Source organism: Penicillium digitatum, chromosome 2, assembly GCF_016767815.1.
Source record: "Penicillium digitatum chromosome 2, complete sequence".
NCBI lineage: Eukaryota > Fungi > Ascomycota > Eurotiomycetes > Eurotiales > Aspergillaceae > Penicillium > Penicillium digitatum.
Window position 1 is genome coordinate 575,106 of NC_089385.1, and position 22,534 is coordinate 597,639.

At 51.1% G+C, this 22,534-nt stretch overlaps 5 protein-coding genes across 5 annotated transcripts; 3 read left to right on the forward strand and 2 right to left on the reverse strand.

Annotated features, from left to right (window-relative positions):
• Nucleotides 1-1,830: 1,830 nt before the first annotated feature.
• Pdw03_6288 (SutA) lies at nt 1,831-4,389 on the reverse strand (the record flags this gene model as incomplete). The annotated part of the gene is made up of 4 exons (XM_066101299.1): nt 1,831-2,534; nt 2,595-3,876; nt 3,927-4,072; nt 4,131-4,389. The coding sequence occupies 4 exons, from the start codon at nt 4,387-4,389 to the stop codon at nt 1,831-1,833; spliced, it is 2,391 nt and encodes a 796-aa protein (XP_065956382.1).
• Nucleotides 4,390-8,869: 4,480 nt separating this feature from the next.
• On the forward strand, nt 8,870-15,480 carry Pdw03_6289 (uncharacterized protein; the record flags this gene model as incomplete). Its single annotated transcript, XM_066101300.1, has 3 exons — nt 8,870-14,861; nt 14,934-15,147; nt 15,414-15,480. The coding sequence occupies 3 exons, from the start codon at nt 8,870-8,872 to the stop codon at nt 15,478-15,480; spliced, it is 6,273 nt and encodes a 2,090-aa protein (XP_065956383.1).
• A 1,662-nt stretch (nt 15,481-17,142) lies between these two features.
• Pdw03_6290 (uncharacterized protein) lies at nt 17,143-18,855 on the forward strand (the record flags this gene model as incomplete). Its single annotated transcript, XM_014680157.1, has 1 exon — nt 17,143-18,855. The coding sequence occupies one exon, from the start codon at nt 17,143-17,145 to the stop codon at nt 18,853-18,855; it is 1,713 nt and encodes a 570-aa protein (XP_014535643.1).
• A 273-nt stretch (nt 18,856-19,128) lies between these two features.
• Nucleotides 19,129-21,210, reverse strand: Pdw03_6291 (Nucleolar complex-associated protein 3; the record flags this gene model as incomplete). Its single annotated transcript, XM_014680156.1, has 1 exon — nt 19,129-21,210. One exon carries the CDS (start codon nt 21,208-21,210, stop codon nt 19,129-19,131), a length of 2,082 nt encoding a protein of 693 aa, XP_014535642.1.
• Nucleotides 21,211-21,490: 280 nt separating this feature from the next.
• Pdw03_6292 (Nip7p) lies at nt 21,491-22,375 on the forward strand (the record flags this gene model as incomplete). The annotated part of the gene is made up of 7 exons (XM_014680155.1): nt 21,491-21,508; nt 21,565-21,777; nt 21,829-21,891; nt 21,954-21,980; nt 22,032-22,214; nt 22,269-22,295; nt 22,352-22,375. The coding sequence occupies 7 exons, from the start codon at nt 21,491-21,493 to the stop codon at nt 22,373-22,375; spliced, it is 555 nt and encodes a 184-aa protein (XP_014535641.1).
• Between the last annotated feature and the right edge of the window lie 159 nt (nt 22,376-22,534).

Genomic DNA, 22,534 nt, shown 5'->3' on the forward strand with positions numbered 1-22,534 from the left:
AGTATCCATAGCTTAGTTCCTTTCTGAAATATCCACTCTCTCAATTCAAAATATAAGACTGACTGTGGTCCCCCCGATTGTGACAACCTGCAACTCTTTCCTTGAACCGCACTCATGCCCTCGGCACAAACAAATGCAATCACGAGTCTAGCGCCGGCGCTACTCGTCGCAGCTAATGCGCTGGACAGCGCATACCTAATCTCACAGACGTTCTCCCTTCAAAGAATCCGCCCCCACGCATTCAAAGCCCGCTACCGAAATCGCCCATGAAACATGTTCTCCACGATCTAACGCCTCCACAACGAGAAATGCCATGAACCGCGGCATAAATTCCGCCAGGAACAACATCTATCGCAACAAAGCGCACCCCTTCGACGCCCTGCCGGATCCGCCGGAAAGCACGAACACTAGCACGGACCGCAAACGTCCCTCGATCAACGCTGTCTGATACCCCCAGCCCTGCACCACAGCCGAAGCGGGCAGACGCACCAGGCAGTGCAGCACCACAAGTAAAACCCGTTTCACCCTCGATCCAGCTCGCAGAAACAACCACCTAAAACTGGTGCGCCGCATCAAAGATACATGGTACATTATCTGTCAACTGCCCAGCCATCAAGCTTCAGCGTCCCCATCCTAATCGGAGCCAGAGGCCTGCGCGCACTGTGTAAACGGTTCTTGCGTGCATCGTAGGCGTCGATGTTTCCCACTGTCACAGGTCCACGCCCCCATCTTGAGGCGGTGGATAGCAAGGATTCAGGTGCATAGCAAGGTGGTGCAGTAGGAAGCGCTCTGGTTGTAGATTGGCCGTGGTGATATATCGAGTATCGAGCACCTTGTAGCGTTCGTGTTGAGGGATGCGTGAGCTGTTACTTAACGGATACATCGGATGGCCAGGGGTATTCTGAGTATGCCGCGTCCATTCTCTGGGAAGGGTTTTAAATTTTTTTTTTCGAAACCATGAACTGGCGCATCTGAGGGCATTGACTGAGCGCAGGGACATATGTTCACACATCTGAGGTATGATACCAAGGTGGATAATTTGCCAGACCTCGGCCTGGTTAATTGACAACTAAATCGGCACTGGGAATATGCATCATTCACAGCGTCAAGTTTTTGTCCATGGCATATTTAAAATGTGACCTGCCTTCATTCTGTGAATGTAGGTATTGAATGGGGTCTTGGGAGGCCGTTCACGTGGTCTGGTGACGCTTCTCGGCCACTAACACAGATAGGGACCGTCAACATCCACCAGCTATACGCAATTAGGCCTAGTCTTCGATCTACGCAATCGAGATCGGACACCGCCAGTCTTGTGGCCTCAAGTGATTTCTGAGCAGAGTTGCGATGAATTATATAGCTATCTGGCTCTAAAGAAGCTATGGTAGAGAGGACATCGGGAAAGACATCTGTTGTATTCCAAAAGGGCCGCCAATTTTGCTCATTCGAGGTTTTAGCTTGGGATCAAATCCTTGGTTATACATAGAAAGTCCCTTTCCCGCCTATATTCCACCTACAACACCATTAAGGGGGGAAATTTCCACACAGACCAGACATCTAAAAAAGAATATCTGACAAGACGTCGAAAAGACCTCCATAAAAGATATCTCGGGGCTACACTAGCGACAGTCTATCTTTATTGAATTGATGAAGAATCAAGGCCTACTCAGTCTTGTTAATTTGATCCAGAGTCCGCTAAAATGACGATTATCCCTATTAAGAGTTAAAAGCTGGTTAAACACAGCGAGCAAGTAGTGGGAAAGGAAGAAAGTAAACCAGCAATCCAGCGAGATACCTCACCAGGGACGATTGTCACACCGACACATGCATCCCCTACAAATCAGCCATAGCACTCTTCAGAGCACTAGTCAGATCCACATGGAAGAAAGGGCGATTAATTCCATCGACGGCAGCCATACCAGTACCGACACCGGATCGGCTGCGGCCACGATGGGGGTTTACCTTTGCATCCCTCTGATCGGCCTGCAAAACCTGAATATCATCCTCAGAGACACCCATGACCGACAAGGAAGCACTCCTCTCCTGTAACTTCAAGCCAGCCTCTAGATCCTTCGACCAGCCCTCCGACTCTTTGACCGGAGACTGAGCTACTGGGCCGGGTAGACTGCCATCCAAGATCTCAGCCACGTTGAAGATCGATCTCTGCCATCGAGGACCTGATCCATCCGAGACGACAGGGAACCCGAACCCAGCGGCTGCGAGGGCACGCTTCGTCCATCTGTTGTGGACGTTCGCGAAGTGCCACTGCACGCTCTCTGGGGACGCCCAGCGGTCTAGCTGGTTGCGGACATCGATGAGGTTCTGCACAGATGTAACGTCTACATTGTTGACTGCGGCGAAATCGAGGATTATGGCACGGAGAGTTGGGAGTGGAGACGTGAGAGCTTCCTCTGCCATGAGGGGTTTGCGTTCGGCGCGGGTTGGACCCGGGTCATTCCAGGGTCTGTCGCCTGTTGTTTCCCATGCGTGTTGGTTTGTGCGTCGGGTTTCTTTGAAGATGTGACTGACGATGTGGTCTGTGTAGTGGTTTGCATTGGGGTAGTTGAACCCTTCGGAGACTCTGTAGATGAAGATACCTGGGGCTGGCTGGTGGATCTTGACTCGGGGGTTTGTGCCACCTTCATGCTCGGTTGGGAGGTAGATTCTTCGGGATCTCTCGGAATCATCGTCGAATTCGGTATTGGGGTCCTCCTGGGGCGAGTTGAGGATATGGTCACCCACGACTGAATGGACCTGGACGTAGCCGAGAAATTGGCCTCGGGCTTTGGCGAGTCGGAAGAGGAGTACTGCCAGGGAAACGCCGATTGTGCAGTAGATTCCAGTCTCGATGGTTGAGAATACGATCACAATAACACCCATGAAGAATATGAGTGCGTCAATTGGAGACACACGCCAGAATTGATACGTGATACGGGGCGGTGTAACGAGATCACCCACTGCGTGTATGATCACGGCCGACAAGGACGATTTGGGAATGAAGAAGAACAGTGCGGGCAGCGCATATATGGCAAGAAGGACAACAGCGGCCGTGATCACACCTGCAAGGGGAGTGCGGACGCCACACTTTGCTTTAATGGCAGTTCGCGAGAATGAGCCTGTAGCTGGGTATGCACCCAAGAATGGACCTAGTAAGTTTGATATGCCAATTGCAATAAACTCCTGCGATGGTTCGATCGTATAGTTGTTGACCCGACCGAATGACTTCGAGATAGCGATGTGCTCAATCAGCAGAACCATGACAGCGGCAGGGAGTTCACTAAGAAATGCCTTGATCATGGGCACATCTATCTTGGGGACTCCTGCGGCCTTGAATCCCCGGGGAACATGACCAAGTAGCTTGAAGGCAGGGTGATTGCGTCGATGGAGGTTGACCGCAGCGCTGATCATGGTGTAGAAAAGAACGACGAAGGCAGTGCGCAGTGTGGACAGAAAGAAGAACAGCTTGGCCTTGTGGGGCTTCTTCCTCGTTCCATAGTTGCAAGCAGACCGTATGCCATAGAGCATTGCCAAAGCCGTGAGGCCCATAGCAGCATCCATCCGAGCGGAAGGAAGATGCTTCAGTGTATCAATGATGATGTTGTAGGTTGCCCCACGCGTCGAGAAATGCGTTTTCTCCCCGAGAACCGTCTTCACTTGGCCAGCACAAACATTGATCGCGGACCCGGTCATGAAAGCAGAGATAGCAGGAAGAGGGATGAAATCGACAATAAAGCCCAGACGAAGCAATCCGAGGAACAAAACGATCGCACCGCAGATGATTGCCAGAGCGGAAGCAAGGACCGGTGGAGGTATTTCAGGGTGAACTGCTTGAACCCTGATGATGATTGAGCCCATGAGGGTAGACATGACCGCCACTGGCTGAGAGAGGTTAGTTTTTCTCCCAAAAGAAATGGAGGAATTGTTCTTACGCCTATGGTGATATCCTTGGATGTTGCAAAGAACCAATAGATCAAGACCCCCATGAATGACGAGTACAGACCGTACTCTGGCGGCAGCTTGGCTAGTTCAGCGTATGCCATCCCCTGTGGAATGACCACGGCGCCAACAGTGATTCCTGCCCAGCGAGGTTAGTCTCTGTTCATCTTATTTTACGGGGGAGGGGGGGTTCTCACCTGCCACAAGATCCCCAATCAGCCATTGCACGTTGTAATATCCGATCCAATGGAGGAAAGGGACGAGGCCCCAGATGTACCGACGAGCGTGCGGAACAGTGGGCGTATGGCCTCGAAACCAGTCACCCACGGTGGGTTCGTGCTCGTAATAGCCATACGTTCTAGCCTCACCTCTCACTGGGGGAGGGGTTGGACCTAAATCAACTCGTAAAAGCTTTGCGAAAGCGTGGCCGACTCGAGTCAAGATAGGCTTCGCCATTGTTGCGTCGGGTCTTTTTCGGTTCCTCGTAGTCTGGAGGGTCACGACCGGCGGCTCTCCAGATCGCTAGAGAGAAGAGAAGCTGAAGAAAAAAGAAGAAAAAGGGAATGGCCAGCAAGACAAGCCATATTGCACCCATGAGGCCCGTACCACGGAGCTGATCCATATACTTCGGTACCGGCTATGTCGTGATTTTAGTGTTGATTGACCAAAATGATTGACTCTGACCAATCACCATAGGTCTGGACAGGTCATTCTCACGTCAGAGGGGTCATCTGTCGAGCGGTTACTCTTCTTGTAAGAGAAATAATGTCTTGATGTACCTTTCCTAGGGCTGACAGGACCCACCACGGATAGGGCTGATCTGCTTCAACTTCGAACATCCATGTAGGCAGGGAAATCGGATTATCGTCTACCCCGTACTTACAGGGACAATATATCCGATTAACTCTGCTGCCTGGAATTCATCCCCAAGTTCATTGTGGGGCTTTTGGTTTGTGGAACACGCAATCCAACCCCTTTCTGCTCTGTATCACCTGGAGACTCTTCCACTGTCAGGGGAAGTGTGACCCCTATCAGCTACTTTGGACCTGTGAACCTATTCGAGTGGAGACCGGGTGCCTGAGTTACCCCCCACAGAAATTCTCAGAGTGGATTTCCTGTTCTGGTCAGCTCCAATATGGGTTTTAGCGCCACGTGTCACTTAAATCTCCGCTCATCTTGTGCTTGAATTGAAAGGAGATCTTCATCGCCAAGGGTGATCTCCCGAAAGGAGACATCCCCCCTCATTTTGTATCCCTCTGAACCTGAGAAGGGGACACATGATCTATCCCAAAAAGAAAGGACTAAACAAATGAACTATACAAAGCCTGCAGCCGAAGATTCTTGTCAAGGGGCAAACCTGTAACCTCTTTAGTTTAATTCAAGTGCCTTTTAGCTTGTCCCTTGATCACTAATGAACATATAAAGGCCCTCTTTTACCTGAGGTATCTATTGATGATTTACCTAGGGAGGAAGATAGGAGGAATGAAAAATTTCAACACGAGCCAACTCAAACGAAACTTGACTTTGACAGTACGGAGCACAACGACATTTCATTGTTGCCTGGGATATCAAAGGATGGATCAAAGATCTTGTTGCTGGTAGGATAGGCAACATGGGCGGCTTGTGCAGCAAGATCGATGGAGTTTTAAGCGGCCATTTAACCCTCAAGCCTCCAGAGACACTTCACTGTTGACTCTATCCTACCACGACTGATACTTTGGGGATCTTGAGATCCTCACCACGGATCGATGCGACTCATCGGCCAGCGTTCTCTTGTACCCGTAAGTAAGGAACCACTCTACATAGGGTAGGTCACAAGGCGACTTTGGGAATACCTACCCTGCCAGGTCCGATGCCGCCATGTCATCTTGCAGATCACAGACCGCCAAAAGCAACCTGGCTCTGTGAGAATTGGTTCATCAAGAGCTACAGCGAATCACTCAATTGAAATGGGCTCATTTGAATCAAGATGAAAGCCGAGATAACTTCAAATCACGACCGAGACTTGTGTGATAGTCTATTATAACGACCATGCAATGTGCTTTAAGTGGGAGCTCCCCTGAGTTCTCGATCGCCTAGCGTATGTGTAAGCCATCAGAAGAAATCTGGCCAACCACTCTCAGAAGCATGCCATAATCTCGACTAACCGCTAGTTGTGCCCATTGCATAATACCAAGGTGCAAATGGAACGCGCGCTCAGATACAATCAAATTGAGGGTACTTTGCCATCTTGAGACAAATGTCTAATCAGATCGTCCTCTTTCAAGGCACTGGGCTCCGGCTGGTTGTACAGCTGATGTCAAACAACCGATGGACCAAAAGGTCCATGACAAACGCAGTACAAGAATCAAGACTGGTTGACCAGTTTTACAGAGAAGGGTTATATTGGAGGGTCCACCAGATGTCTGATTTGCGCTGCACATTTCGTATGAGACAGGGCACTGGATAGTATGAATGAGTGGATGGGCGGACATCTGGCCTAGCGGTTGTCGCTGGCGACATTGGCGCACTGCCACATAGATCCCCGTCCATCCTCAGCTTGAGTGCCGTTTGATCTCAAGTTGCCGGATCGCCTCCGGGCGATGACTTTTTTTTTTTTCTAATTTTTCCGGGTCCCTTTCCAATGATACCCCGACGAGTCAGCAAGCTCCAAACCCGCACTTTCCAAAATCTAGCAAGTTTCCACAGGCCATACTCCAAGTCTCTGTGAAGTTTTGAATCTGTTTTTGATGTTTGGTTTGAAGGCTCTTCGTGATGTTAAGGGGAATCCCAGACATAAGGTGCGGCTATCGTTTACCGGGAGAGATTTCTTGGCCTACTTTGCATAGGTCCTAGGAACATACCCCAACCACAGAGAAACACGGCCGTATTTGATATGATAGGGTGGGGGAGGAGAGAAGACATCTGGAGTTTTTTTTTGTTTAAAATCTCTGATTATCCCAGGCATTATTGGTGGCCAGGGGTTTCAAGACTGGGTTTGGGTCATGGAGTTATTCGTAGTATGGCCAGATAACTAGATATCTATCGAATTGATGAACAATAGTACCGATTCATCTTTCTTTACACTGTCGTACACTGTCGTACACTGTCGAAGAATCATCATGTCGCCAAGAGAAGATCAATCTTGAATTTCTCGCTACATCGCACCTGCCCAGGTGGGCACATGGGTACCTGCCAAGATCGGAAGTGATTACATAATACACACGTAACAACGGAACCATCACGAGAAAGCCCAAATTCAAGTCCCTATGGTGTGAGCTTGGACACTGGGGATGACTTGCTAGGTTGAGATTGGCGAACACGGAGACATCAAGTGCACGGAGTATGTGATAGTAAGTGTAGGGCTCTTGGAAGCAAGGCAAACTCACATGTCAGCACTGTCCCCACCCCGAACCCTTGTAACTTTCCCCTCCGTACGGAGAACAGTGATTTGCGAGATGTTAAAATTAAGTAAAGGAGGATGATTAATACGCAATTTAAATCCATCCAATTGCTCCATTGCAGAAGAGAGCCCCAGAGCATTGAGCACAGAAAAAGCCAAGCACTAGCATGGTGCGCTAAGCCACCACCTGGCCCATGTCCATCATCATCCTGATCGATCCTGCCCAATTCTAGCTCAATCTCGAGAGCCATTCGGTTCCTTTGAGCTAGATTGAGCTAGTTGATCCGAGAATTTCCGTACCTGGCTCCTCCCTCCTCCGTACTCCGGGATACTAGTCAGGAGAAGTCATGAGATGACCACATACGGAATAAGTTTTTCAGTCTCTGCTATTTTTACTTCCCTCAAAATTGCCTAATTTGCCCCGGTTATCCCGCGGATTCCGCTCCGGGACCGGGAAGCCGACCACACACCGTCTAGGGTTTATATCAGTTGTACCTGCTCGCCGTCGGTGAGAATGGATGTACAGAATTCCAGTATTCCTGCCTGGTGTAAACTGCAGGAAATCCTTGATGCAGATATAATGGGCCTTTGAGCCGGAAGTGCGGCTTCTGTAGGAGGGTCCAAGCTTAAGGAGGTCGCACGCAGCACGGGATGCACGAGAGCTACTAGTGTGAGGCACGAGCTTTCCTTGTGATTTATTGATTCCTGATGCCTGAATAGTACGGAGTAGAACTGGTAGAAATAACCTTGGAGCTCCGTGATGTTCCGCATATATGGGCACTCTAGAAAAGAAAAAAAAAAAAAGCCGAAACATCAGCCAATCTATGAATGGGCACACTATTGAAAAGTGAACCTCCACCATCACTTACAACCTTTTCTTTTTTTTTTGGGAGATCACTGCGCTGTATCAATAATCACTCAAAAACCATATGACAGGTGGGTTAAGAACCTTGCGGCCCATTGGCGCCCGTTTTATCAATTGGGTCGGCGCTTTTTTAGCGCCCAATTTCTTTTTCTGTTAACTGACAGAGTTGAATTCTGGTGTAACCAGAAGAGGGGAAAAGGCATAGAACAATGTACATATCGTACGGTTGCACACGATTTAGAGAACAAGAAGCCATAAAAAAAAAGCCCCAACAACAAACCTCGGCGATGCAGCTTCACCGCATATTGAAAGTGGAGATCCGGATAAAAGAAACCAAAAAAGAACGAACAGCCATTGGGCGTCAAGCTGGGAAGATGCTCCAGGTAAAAGGCGAAAAGATCAAAGAGGAAAGGTGTAATGTATATGGTCACTATGCCAACTGTTTCCCCACTCTCTGAGCTGTGCCGTAGGGTTTTTTTTTTGTACAGTGAGATTTTTTTTTTTTTTTCCCTTTTCCCCTCCTCCATCACAATTCACTACCCTATTGCTCTGTGAGCTTGTGTTTTCTGTACACGATTAAATCTAGCGTTAAATCTTTGCTGGTCAAATTGTGAAAAAAACCCCCCCCAGCTCCCTAATACCCTCTGATCATCATTTTACGACATTACGAATTTGAAACGAACTAAACCATGGCCAGCGTGCAAGAGCCCCTTATCCCGGAAAGCAATGCGCTGTCCACAGATGCACCAGTTGAGCCTATTTCATCCATAGATGGAGCATCCACTGCAGGCGCAACTCAAGCAGATCTGAGCGAATCGATCGCTTCTCTGGCTGAGTCCGACTCCACACAACATTCCAAAGACTCAACCCAACCCGAGGTCCCAATGACCGCCGCGGAAAGGAAGAAGGCCAAGAAGGCGAGGAAGAGGCTGCAAAAGAAACAGAATAGCATTAGCTCCCTTGCTGCCAAACAAATTCCAGAGACTCCAGCCGCAGTCCCCGAGACCCAAACTGCAGAGCCTGCGGTAGAGCAATCAGCGCCAGCCGATGCTTCCAACGAGGCCGAGCCAGTTGCCGAACCCGTGGTTGAGGAAAAGATTGCAATCGAATCAACGGATGAACCCAAGCCTGCTGAGAACGCTGTCGATGCCACCGAGGCGCCAGTGGTGGAGGAAACGCCTGCCGCTGAAGCTACGGAAGAGCCAGTAGCTGAAGTAGCCGAGGAGAAGCCTGCACCTGAATTGACCACTGCAGAACCCGAGGTTGCCGAGCCCGTTGCCGAGCCCACCACAGAAGAATCGAAGACTGTAGAGGTTGTTCCGGAGACTGTCGCAGAGCCTGCAGTAGAGGAATCAGCATCAGTCGAAGCTCTCAAGAAGGCCGAACCCGCTACCGAGGCAGTGGCTGAGGAGACGCCTGCGGTTGAAACGATCCCCGAGGCTGCCAAGAAGGTCGCCGAACCCGTCACAGAAGAGTCAAAGGCTGAGTCCGTTCCGGAAATTGTCGCAGAGTCTGCCGTCGAAGAAGCCAAGGCCGTGGAAGAGGTCATTAAGCCTACCACAGAAGAGCCTGAGATTGTCGAGGCCGTTCCTGAAGTCGCCGCCGAGCCGATCATTGAAGAGACCCCCGCCCGGGAAGAAATAACGATTGTCGACGAGGGTGCTGAGCTTATCGCCGAAGAGAACCCTGTCGTCGAAGAAAAGTCTACCGAAGTTGTTCTTGAAACCACTGAAGCTGCCGTAGAAGAATCCAAGGCCGTGGAGGATATCGCTGAGCCCGCAACGGAAGAGTCGAGCAGCGTCGAGGCTGTTCTTGAAACTGCGGTGGAAGAAACTGCGGTGGAAGAAAAGTCTATCGAAGTTGTTCTTGAAACCACTGAAGCTGCCCAGGAAGAGACTCCCGCTGCTGAAACTGCTGGGGAAGAAACGACCACCGAGGTCGTTCCTGAAACCACTGAAGCTGCCGTAGAAGAATCCAAGGCCGTGGAGGATATCGCTGAGCCCGCAACGGAAGAGTCGAGCAGCGTCGAGGCTGGTCTTGAAACTGCGGTGGAAGAAACTGCGGTGGAAGAAAAGTCTATCGAAGTTGTTCTTGAAACCACTGAAGCTGCCCAGGAAGAGACTCCCGCTGCTGAAACTGCCGTGGAAGAATCCAAGGTTGCTGAGGAGGTTGTTGAGCCCACCACTGAAGCTGCCCCCGTAGAAAAGACCGCCGAGACTACCCCCGAGGTCGTCGCAGAATCGAGGACCGAGGAGGCTGTTCCTGAAATCGCCCAGGAGACCGCCACAATCGAAGAGCCCAAGGCCGTTGAGGAAGTTGCCGAGCCCACCACTGAAGCCGCCACGGAAGAACGGACCACCGAGACTGCCGCAGAGTCCATCATCGAAGATACTCCAGCTGCGGTAGAATTCAAGGCTGAAGAGGCTGTTCCTGAAATCGCCCAGGAGACGCTTGCCATTGAAGAGTCCAAGGCCGTTGAAGAGGTTACCGAGCCCATCACTGAAGCCGTCACCGAAGAAAAGACCGCCGAGACCATCCCCGAGGTGGTCGCAGAATTCAAGGCCGAGGAGGCTGTTCGTGAAATCGCCCAGGAGACCCCCGCCGTCGAGGAACCTAAGATTGAGGTTGCTGAGCCTACCACCGAAGAAGAGGCTGCCCGTGTGGCGGTCGCAGAGCTGGTTAAAGAGACTCCCGTCGTGGAGGAATCTAAGACCGTGGTTGCTGAGTCAATCACCGAGGGAAAGCCTGCAATTGAAGAAAAGGTTGTCGAGGTTGCTCCCGGGGCTGTCGCAGAGCCAGTAGAAGAGACTCCCGCAGTGGAGGAGTCCAAAACTGAGGAGGCTATTCCTGAAACCGCTCAGGAGACACCAGCCGTCGAAGCTGCAGTCGAAGAATCCAAGGTTGAGGAGGTTGCTGGGCTTGCCGCCGAAGAAAAGCTTGTCGAGACCGCTCCTGAAGCTGTCGCAGAGCCTGCCGAAGAGACTCCCGCAGTGGAGGAGTCCAAAACTGAGGAGGCTATTCCTGAAATCGCTCAGGAGACACTAGCCGTCGAAGCTGCAGTCGAGGAATCCAAGGTTGAGGAGGTTGCTGGGCTTGCCGCCGAAGAAAAGCTTGTCGAGACCGCTCCTGAAGCTGTCGCAGAGCTTGTCGAAGAGTCCAAATCTGAGGACGCTGTTTCTGAAATCTCACAGGAGACTCTGGCTGTGGAAGAATCCAAGGTTGAGGAGGTTGCTGGGCTTGCCGCCGAAGAAAAGCTTGTCGAGACCGCTCCTGAAGCTGTCGCAGAGCCTGCCGAAGAGATTCCCGTCGTGGAAGAGTCCAAGGTTGAGGAGGTTGCTGGGCTTGCCGCCGAAGAAAAGCTTGTCGAGACCGCTCCTGAAGCTGTCGCAGAGCCTGTCGAAGAGTCCAAATCTGAGAACGCTGTTTCTGAAATCTCACAGGAGACTCTGGCTGTGGAAGAATCAAAGGCTGAGGAGGTTGTTGAGCTTGCCGCCGAAGAAAAGCTTGTCGAGACCGCCCCTGAAGCTGTCGCAGAGCCTGCCGAAGAGACTCCCGTCGTGGAAGAGTCCAAGACCGAGAATGCTGTACCTGAACTCACCCAGGAGACTCTTGCCGTCGAAGAGTCGAAGCCTGCCACAGAAAACGCCACCGAGGAAAATGCTACCGAGGCCGTTGCCGAGATTGGCAGCGAGGAGACTTCCATTGCTGAAGCCGCCGTGGAAGAATCTAAATCTGTTGAGGTCGTTTCTGAAACTGCCGCTGAGCCTGCTGTTGAGGAGACTCCGGTTGCGGAAGCATCTAAAACCGAGGAGGTTGCTGAGCCTGCTGCTGAAGAAAAGGTTGTCGAGGTTGCTCCTGGGGCTGTCGCAGAGCCAGCAGAAGAGACTCCCGCTATGGAAAAATCCAAGACCGAGGAGATTGCTGAGCCTGCCGAAGAGATTCCCGCAGTGGAGGAGTCCAAAACTGAGGAGGCTATTCCTGAAATCGCTCAGGAGACACTAGCCGTCGAAGCTGCAGTCGAAGAATCCAAGGTTGAGGAGGTTGCTGGGCTTGCCGCCGAAGAAAAGCTTGTCGAGACCGCTCCTGAAGCTGTCGCAGAGCCTGCCGAAGAGACTCCCGCAGTGGAGGAGTCCAAAACTGAGGAGGCTATTCCTGAAATCGCTCAGGAGACACTAGCCGTCGAAGCTGCAGTCGAGGAATCCAAGGTTGCCGAGTTTGCTGAACCCACTGCCGAGGAGAAGCCTGCTACTGAGGAAAAGGCTGTCGACGCCGCTCCTGAAACCATCGCAGAGTCTATCGTCGAAGAAGCCCCCGCCGCGGCAGCTGCCGTGGAAGAGTCAAAGCCTGTCGAGGCTGCTCCCGAAGCCGTCCAGGAGACACCCGCAGCCGAGGAATCCAATGTTGAGGATGTTGCCGAGCTTGTCACCGAGGAAACACCGATCGCTGAATCCGCCACGGAAGAGTCGAAGCCCATCGAGGCCGCTGCCGAAACCGTCGCTGAACCCGCTATCGAGGAGACTCCCGCCGCTGAAGCTGCAGTGGAAGAATCCAAGGTTGAGGAGGTTGCTGAGCTTGCCGCCGAAGAAAAGCTTATCGAGGCTGCTCCTGAATCCGTCGCAAAGCCTGTCATCGAAGAATCTTCTGTTGTGGAGGAATCAAAGACTGTCGAGGCTGTTCCTGAAACTACCCAGGAGGCCCTCACCACTGAAGCAGCCGTTGAAGAGTCCAAGCTTGCTGAGGAGCCAGTGACCGAGAAGGTGGTTGAGGAACCCGCTGTTGAGGCAGAGGCCGAGAACAGCACCGACACCACCCTGATTCCTGAAACTGCTACAGAAGCCACTGCTGTGAAGTCGACTGTCGACGTTTCCGAGGCCAAGGAGGAAGTCATCTCTGAGCCCACCAAGGAGGTGGTCGAGGAGGCTCCTGTTGAGCAGACTGCCACTGAAGAATTGGCTGCTAAGCCAGCCAAGGAGATTGAGTTTGCTGAGCCGGTTTCAGAGCAGACAGTCGATGCTGCCAAGGAGGCTGTTGAGGTGGAGCTTACCACTATTGAGCCCGCTGCTGGAGCAACTGAAGGGCATACTGACGTTATCGCCGAGGAGGCCACAGATGAGAAGGCCCAGAAGTCTGTTGAGGTCGAGTCTGTCCAAGAGACCACCGAAAAGGCCACGGCAGAGGAACCAGTCGTGGAGGAGCCTGTGGCTGAAATTACCGAGGACTTGACTACTGAGTCCCACGCTGTCCCAGAGGCTGCTGAAGCTGTTGTTGAGACTGCCGCTGTTTCTGAGGCCGCCGCCGCTGTCGTCGAGGAAAACACCGCTCCTACTGAGTCTGTGCAAGAATCAGTGGAGGAAGCTATCCCCGCTGAGACTGCCAAGGAAGTCGCCATTGATCAGCAAGAGGCTACGAAGGCCGAGGAAGTGGCTGAGCAGATCACCGAAGAGCCCATTGCTGAGACCTCTGCTCCGGAGCCGGTTGTTGAAGATGTTCCCGTTGCAACAGAGACTTCTGTTGAAGAGGCTACGAAGGAAATTGTCGCTGAGGAGCCTATCAAGGTTTCTGCCGAGGCTCTTGCCTTTGTTGATATTACTGCGGACAAGGCCGAGAAGGTCGAGGAGAAGCAACCCAAGGTTGAAGCCGTTGCTGAACCAGTTGTTGCTGAGCAGACCGAGACTGCTGTCGCTGTCGAAGAGCCTGTCTCTCAGGACCCAGAGCTTGCTGCCGCTGAAGAGAAGCTCGTGGATGAGCCAGTCACTGTTGCAGATGCCGTTGAAGTTCCTGCCACCCCTGAGCCTGTAGCTGAGGTTGAGGCTGTTCTTGCTGAGCCTGCTGTTGCTGAAACTTCCGCTGTCAAGGAAAACATCATCGATGAGCCAGTTGCTGTTGTCGAAAATGCAGCTGAGTCCACTGCTGAGCCTGTTTTCGAACAGAGTTCTGAGGTAGTACCCGTTGTCGAAGAACCTGCCACTGACGTACAAGCGACCGATAAGGCTGAGGATTTGAAGGAGCCCGCTACTGTCGAGCCCACCGTCCAAGCTACTGAAGTTGTTGAGGCAACAGTTGTGGAGGAACAGATCGTCATAGAGCCTGTCAAGGCTGAAGAGCTCATTGAAGCCGCCCCAGCGGAGCAAACACCGGAGGCGGCTCCAGTGGAGGAATCTTCTACCAAGGAGCTCGAGCCCGAGACAATCACGGTCGAGGAAGATGCCATCGAGCAGCCCGCCGTCGTTGCAGAAGCGCCAGTTGTTGCTGAAGTTGTCGAAGAATCCGCACAGGAGGATGCCAAGGTGGAAATCGTCGAGGCCGAAGTTGTGGCTATTCCTGAGCCTATTGCCAGCGCAAAGGAACTTGAGGTCGTGGCCGAGACACCCAATGTGAAGGAGCTTATCCAGCCCTCCACCACTGATGTTGAAATTAAGCAGGAAGAGATCGCTGCTCCCGCTTCTGACGAAGCTCCTATCAAGGATACTAGCATCAGCGCTGAAATTATTGCTGCTGGCATTGCCGCTGCCGCCTTTGCCGGTGTCGGCGTGGCCGCTCTTGCTCACAATGAATCCGAGACTAAACCAGAAACCTCGAAAGATCAGAAAGATATCCACACTACCGATGCAGACAAGAAACCCATTACCAAGGCTGAGGCCCAGCCCCAAGTTTCCGCAGCAGATGCCCAGCCCACAGACGGTAAGCCAACACCGTTCTATCTTTCAAACCAGCAATCCGCTATTTCCTTCGAAACTGATCCCGCTCTTGCAGCTCTAGCTGGTGACCGCGAAGCCCTCCTCAGCAAACTCAACCAACCGTCTACCGACAAGCTATCCACGGCTACACAGCAAGTTACAGTTGAGAGTACCCCCGAGTCCCAGCCTACCACCGAACCCGCTGCAAATGTTTCTGGCGCCAAGCCTGCTGCCGACAACACTCTTAAACCCAAGGGTGATGAGGATACTCGTCCATCGAGCCAGAATCGGTCAGTGACTGCTGTTTCTCTAAATGGTGCACCTGACAGCTGGCTCAAAGCAATCCTGCGCACTGTCTTTGTGAATTTCTTTGGGGTTGTATTTTCACCTTTCCGTCGTGGAAAGGCCCCAAATTAAACTCCGTCTTGTGTTTTTCTGTGCTTTATGTTCTAGCCAACTGTTGTTTTTTTTCCCTTCGTGCTACACTTCTATTGAAGACTATTGTGGTCGTGATGCAGAATCTGCCTTCAAACGAATGAACTGACTTATCGATCAGCAATTTGTTTTGGACTGCGATTTTGGCCATACCTTTCCTGGCGGTTCTCTGGGGTTCATATGCTTGAGCACAGACAAATGAGCGTCGATCTAGGGACTTGTGGCGACCGCGGAAACAGCCAAGGGTCGGTCACGTGCCTTCGAAAACCCTGGGAACTCTGAGCACATGTGTCCGTGGCAATTACGAAAGTGCGTGAGACGCGAACTATAACCTCTTTTTTGCAGACCAGCCCACTCCGATTTTATTCCCCTGTATTATCCGGCTCTGTTTCCTATTTACGAATTCCATTGCGTCTTGCATTTGATTACTTTTATGGTTAATGGTTTCCCTTTGTTTTCTTCTATTCCATGTTGGCATTGGCATGGCCGGCCGCTCTTGATGGATCTGTCTGACTTGCCATGTATCCAGTATACTTAATGACATGAATTTAATGAATTCCTTCTACTCATAACGTTCTTTGTGTCTGTTTCCTTGTAACCTTTGCTTTCCTTGAATATGTGTTTGATTCTATGAGCTGGACTTGCTTTGTTCTTTGACTGTTGAACTGTGGCTAATATTTGTATATAAATCCATTGCCATCCATTCCTCTTTCCAACATTTTCAGGAATGGATTTGATTCACCTTTGCGTTTGCACTTCTTTCCTGGCGTGGGTTGGTCTTCTAGTCCATCCAATGAATGACAACGAGAGTGCAAACGCAGAAGCTCAAGGCTATGAGGCGCCCAAGTGGGTCGTTCCTTCGATATTGGGAATTCAATCATGGGCTTGTCTAGGCATTCGTGGTTGCCATTAGGGCGATTGATCATGGTTGTCACCATGAATCGTTGAGCACGTGCTCAGTTCCATTGACCCTGAATCTTTGACTTGTTCTTCGTCTTGTTATTGCCACACGCGTCCTTCTTTCTTCTTCCTGTTTTTCTCTCAACCATCGCATTTCCCATCTTTTTCTTTGAAAAACATCAGAAGACATGGCAAGAAAGAGTCAAGGTTAGTAGAATTCCTTTGTTCGTCAAGAATTAATTACCTTTCATCTCTTGTGGTGTCTGTTTTGACAGACTAGGGCCTCATTTCGACCGCGTTCATCCATAGGACTGGGCCTTTTCTTCAGAGTTGTCTCTCCTCCTAGGATTGAGCCTGGCTCTTGAGGATCAGGTCTCCTTTTCTTCGGAGTTGTCTCTTCTCCTAGGGATTGAGCCTGGCTCCTGGGGTCAGGTCTCTTCTCTATGAGCTTGAGCCATTCTGTCTGCGGAATCGGACCTCAGCTTGGCTCCTGGAAATCGGGTTCCTTGCTGTAGAACTAGGCATGATTCTTTTGAATCAGGCCTTTCGGTGGCTTTGGAGTTGGTTCTTTGGAATCAGATCTGCTTGGCTCTATGCAGGCAAACCCTTTCTATGACTGTCCTTTCTATGGAAGCAGGTCCTGCGGGCAAAGAGCTGTTCTTTGACCCACAGGATATGCTTCGAAAGAAAGAATAGAGAATGATGTGCTCAAAACCATGAGAAACGCCTATCACTTTGATCTCATGTAGTCAATTGATGGCTTTCACTTCAAGTTCATTTAAGGCAACAAGGGTTGGGAAGGATCGCTGACACTGGATATTCTTATAGATACCGATTCGGAAGGTCCCCGCGGCCGTACTGGCCGGCCTGAGACACCATCCTCCTCTGCGAACTCGTCTCGTTCTCGTCGCAGCACCCTCTCCCAGCGCGTGCACTTTGAAGAGCCCGAAATGTGCAACCCACTGGCATCTCCTCGTTCTGACGTGACTGTCACTGCAGTCCCAGTGCCTGTGCCTGCCAAGTCGACCAACCCTAAGGTTGGTTTGCCTTCGACGAGTGTTGCAGACAGTAGTGCGGAGTCGTTGGACCTGTCCGGTCCTTCACATGACAAGCGTAACGCGTTCTCCCAACGTTTGACCAAAGTCACTGTGCGCCCCCCTTCCCACGCTCCTCGCTCTTTCCTTCGTTCTTCCTTTCGTTCTTCCTTTCGTTCTTCTTCCATCCCCCCTGTTCCTCCTATTCCCGCCTCCATCCTGAAGAATCGACCTGGCAACATCACTATCAGCGAACTCAAACCTCGCTCTTCTTCTGCCCCGCCATCTCCGCCCAAGATGACTGACAGTCCCAATGTCCCGGAGGGTAACAACAAACCACTCCCCGTGTCTCCCTCCAGTAGATACGGCCCTCACACACCCAGCCCTCGTAAATCCATCTTCAGAAATGATGGCATATACCATCCCAGCGTCAGCCCCATGGACCGCGCTACCGGTGCCAGTTCTACCGGTGTTAGTCCTTCTGCTCATCGTTCCAGCCTGACCCTTAAGGATCTTCCTGAGGCTGTCCGATCTATTCAGTACAAATACGAGACCGACTTCAAGCAACTGGCAAAGAAGATCGACAACATTGAGAAAGTCGAACAGAAAGTTGAGGACTTTGTCACCATGACCCGGGACTACATCCAGGACCAAATGGATGCCCAACTTCAGCGCCAGTCCGACGGGGCCTTCGAGCTTACCAAAGCAAAGCTTGACGCGACTGAAGCTAAGGAGCAGGTTGAGGAGATCAAGGAGCAGATTCACGAAATGCGACTCGAAATTAATGGACTCACCTCATCTTTCAATGACCTGAGTGCCAAAGTTGACATGTGTCTCACTGGAATTTATGACAACACCGAAGAGCCATTCGTGGCCTACCAGCGTCGCAAAAACACAGAGATCGACGAAGATATTCAAGACATCGGAGATACAACCGTCGAGCAAGCAGCGCAGATTCTCTTCTTGAGACAAATGTTGATTCGCATTCAAGTTGCACTCAGAGTCTTGCAACACGAGCACGGTCTTAACGTTTCTGATGAGGTGGAAAAGATTCTTCCTCCCACCCCTTTCCCTATACGCGACACCGTTCCACCTACTGGTACTTTGAGAACCGTTTCCTCTCAGTCTGCAGCAATTCCGCCAACACAGGCCGCTACTCCAGTAACTACCCCTGTTCCAGCAAAGAGCCCTGCTTCAGCAACTACCACTGTCCCAGCAAAGACCACTCTTTCAGCGTCAGCGACTCCGCCAGCATCAGCCAGTGGATCAGCTACAATCACTCCACCAGGGTCTTCCACTGTGAAGCCGAGTTCTATTCCTCGTCGATCCAAGAAGATGAGTTTGAGGAAGTCCTCCAACGTATCCTCTGGCTCTACTGTTGCACAGGAGACCTCCGTCACCGAGGAAGAGACGGTTCCCCCTGTACCCGCCCTTCCCCACGGGATTCGCGTCCCCTTTGATGCTGCCCGGGATGTACCCATCCCCCTCGCCAATATTCACCCGCTCTTTAGAGCACAATTCAACGGGCGAAACGCCGAGGGCATCCCTGCGGCCGCTGTACTTCGGACTGGGGAGCCTTCGGGCCCCGTGTCCCAAGTTGAGACTCGCGAGGACGAGGCGCGCAAGTAAACGCGCCGGTTCAAGTCTCAAATGATACAACTACAAAAAAGAATATTACAGAAAAAAAAGTTAACAACAAAAATTCTCACAAAAAAAAGCACACCAGAAAAAAAAAACCAAAAAAAGTACGTATGCTCACATCTTTGTTGGATTCGGAGGACTTGGGGCCAGGTTTGTAAGATTTTGTTGTTGTATATTAGCATGTCAATGAGAATGTTTGATTACAACTTCCCAAGAGTAGATTGTAGATGAATGTGCATGTAAAATTATTCAAAACAGTATTTACTTGGAAGAGGAAATCATCATCTTTTCAATCTCGACCGCCGACTCTCGCACCTGTGGACAGTAATGCAGACGCAACAGCTCACCCTCCCACACCGTACCAGCAAAGACATTGGTAGCTTCAACATCAGCAGCAAAAGCATTGAATACACCATCACCCTTGCGCTCCTCCGTGTGCCAGAGCGAAGAGATACGACGACCATGATATTTCGCGACTTGGTTCATCAGCGTAAGCGTTGCAAGAGCAGATTTCTCCGGCAACTGGAGGGAAGTCGTCATGAGACGCTTGGAGAAACTGGCAAGTCGGCTTGGGGGTGGGTTGCCGTGTGCGCGGGATAGCAGGGTTGGCTGTAAGCAGCGGAGGAGGAGGACCATGGGTGTCTGGAAGTTGACCTTGTTCTTGGAGCGGGACTCGGAGAGTTGTTTGCCTTCTGCGGAGGAGTTGGGGTCGGGGAGGCGGAGGGCCGTTTCGGGGTTATACTCGACGTCTGGGTTCATGGAAAGGGAGTAGAGGGATCGGTAAAGGTGCTTGATGAAGAAGTTCAGGTCGAGGTGGAGACCTGCGGCTGCTTTACTGACTTCTTGGCCTTCTAGAAGGGCGAAGGCAGTCACGGTGCAGAGTAGCGTCCTTCGGCGAGCGTCCCGGGCTGCGCTTTCGGCAATTGTGACATTGTCTTCGTCTTCGTCTTCCTCATTGACGACTTCCTGGTCGCCTTCAACGCCCATCTCCTCGCGCTCTGCGTGGTTGATTAGGTCTTTCAGGGCCTCGAGCAAATCACCGAAGAAGTCCTGGTTAATAAGGTGGGCGTATTTAGCCAGACCCTCAAGCACAGGACCCATCAGGGCGGGAATGCGGAGCTTGAGAATGCGGAAATAGAGTCCGAACACAAGCTTTAATGTTTCGGCTTGGTTCTTGTCTCTTTGTTCGTGCGATACCACTGCATCTGCTTGTCGCATGTCCTTCTCAACTTCCTTCCTCTCCTTTTGAACCTTGCGCTCTCGCTTGGTGCGGAATTCGCGCTTTTGCTTTTGCTTCTTTCCCTTGGGAGCTTCTTCTTCTTCCCGGTCCACTCGGTCTCGAGATGCCTTCAGGTGGAACTCGCCGAGCAAACGAAGATGGAGGAATGTGTCCAGGATACTGGGATGAATGTGGAAATCTCTGGCCTTCAACATCTTTGCGAGGAGACGGACAGCTTCGAGGGAAACAGTTCCATCGTCATCTTTTGCAAAAACCTCCTCCAGGGTTTCGCGGCACTTCACATAGTCGGCATCAAGCTGTCTCCGTGCCAGGCGGTTGACCAAGATCTTCAGAAGCTCGCTGCGGAAGTTGAAGTGTGGCACGGCCAAGAGCATAGTACAGGCCATCGAAATCGCGAAGCTCCTCAGTCCAGGGTCTGTGGGGCCATCTGCTTTGGCCGGCTTGACGAGCATAGCAAGCTTCTGGACATAGGCTCGATATCCTGACACAAGGGACTGTTCGAAATCTCGGAGCTTGCGCACTTCTTTTGATACTCTGCCAGTCTGGTCCTCTTCGCTCAACGGGCGAATGCGGTATCCGGGAATGACATCCTTGTAGACAGCCGCCTGTGAGGCCAGAGCCAGTTTCTTAACTGTAACAGGTGTGGATTTCTTCGACACCATCTCGGCCATTGTTTTGAACAGAGAGATGTGCTCCTCGGGATCCTCGTTAATCAGGGTTGCCATCTTCGCTAGCTCTTCTTTTGCCTGCAAGATTTGAACCTTCACAGGAATTTTGGGAGCTTCTTCCTCAGATTCTTCTCCGTCCTCCTCGCCCTCGGAGCCATCCTCCTCCTCATCATCATCATCATCATCATCGGTACCCAAGAAGCTGTCGGTTTCCTCACCCTGATCTTCAGGCTGTACTTCGGCCTGGACAAAGCCTTCGGAAGTTTTGATTGGCAATCGTGCGTTCTCGCCGGCTTTCTTGGTAGTTTTGCGTGGGCGGCGTTCGTAATCTTGCTCAACGTCCCACTCTTGGTCGGCTTTAGAGCGCGATGAGGAGTCTTCGACATCCGCTGGGGGACTCAATCGCCTCCGCTTCACCTCTGGGCCACGCGCCATTTTGCAATTGAAGATTTGGGAGATTGACGGTGAAATTTGCGGAGAATAGTAAAAAATGATCTTTAGAATGAAAAGGCGGTCCCGAAAATTCTAGGCGGAAAGACAATCATTGCTCTGATTGGCTCTTAATGTCCGTTTCATCGCTATGAATTTCAGGTCCGTTTCTTGGCGGTGAGATATTGCCCGACTTTTAGTTTTTTTCTTGTTCCTCACTTCCCGACAATACAAGCTTGCTGCTACTCAACCTCTTTGCTAAATCTTCAGCTTCATATTCGAAAAGATGAGATCCCTCACAGAAGTATGTGCATCTTGCAATCACCATCAATTACTTTGACTAACTCATGCCTCTTTTAGGAAGAAACACGGACGCTCTTCACAAAGCTAGCTTCCTATACTGGCCGCAGTCTCAATTCTCTTATCACCCCGGCCGAAGATGGAACTATGAGTGTTTTCCGCTTGCAAGGATCCCGGGTCTACTACGTGAACAAGGAGATCGCCAATCTGAGTGTTTCTTTTCCTCGCGACGAACTGCTCAGCATGGGCACTATGGTCGGCAAATTTACTAAGGTCCGAGTCTCTCTACTGTTATTCTGGTCAACGATGCTAATATTATGGCAGACGGGCAAGTTCCGCATCAACTTGACAGCTCTGGATCTTCTGGCGCAACACGCCCGGTACAAGGTACGTGGTACAAGTTTAGCAATGCAACAACGCATCATGCTAACCCTAGATCTCTATCACAGGTCTGGATCAAAGCAAATGGAGTGATGGTAAGCTTATTCAACCTTCCGACATGATCTGCTTTGCTCACAATATTTTAGCCTCTACTCTATGGCGGCTCAGTTCTAAAAGCCCACGTGGCTCGCTTTTCAGAAGATTGCCCCGAAAACGCTGGCGTTGTAATTTATGATCAGAATGACACTGCCCTGGGGTTCGGAGTTACAGCACGGTCATCCGCGCAGATCGCAAAATTGGATCCTACCAGTATCGCGGTCCATCGTCAGGTATGTACAGTTTGGCTCTGATGGTTACTTACGTTGGCTAACCGAACCGAATAGGCCGACGCGGGAGAGTACCTCAGAGAGGTGGGTTGGATCTATCTTCAAATTTTCGAGGACCAAATTGCTAACATTCACATTAGGAGGATACGTTGTTCACAACCTAAGCAAATTCAACATGAGACCGAATCTTACATGTTTGCACCTCGCAAAAGGCGTTTGGGAGTTTTACCTGATCTATCTGATCTTACAAAAGTTGACTACGCATTTTACCATCGAATCCTGTGCTCACTGCTTCTAATGTGATGAATTGATGGCAAATGTTG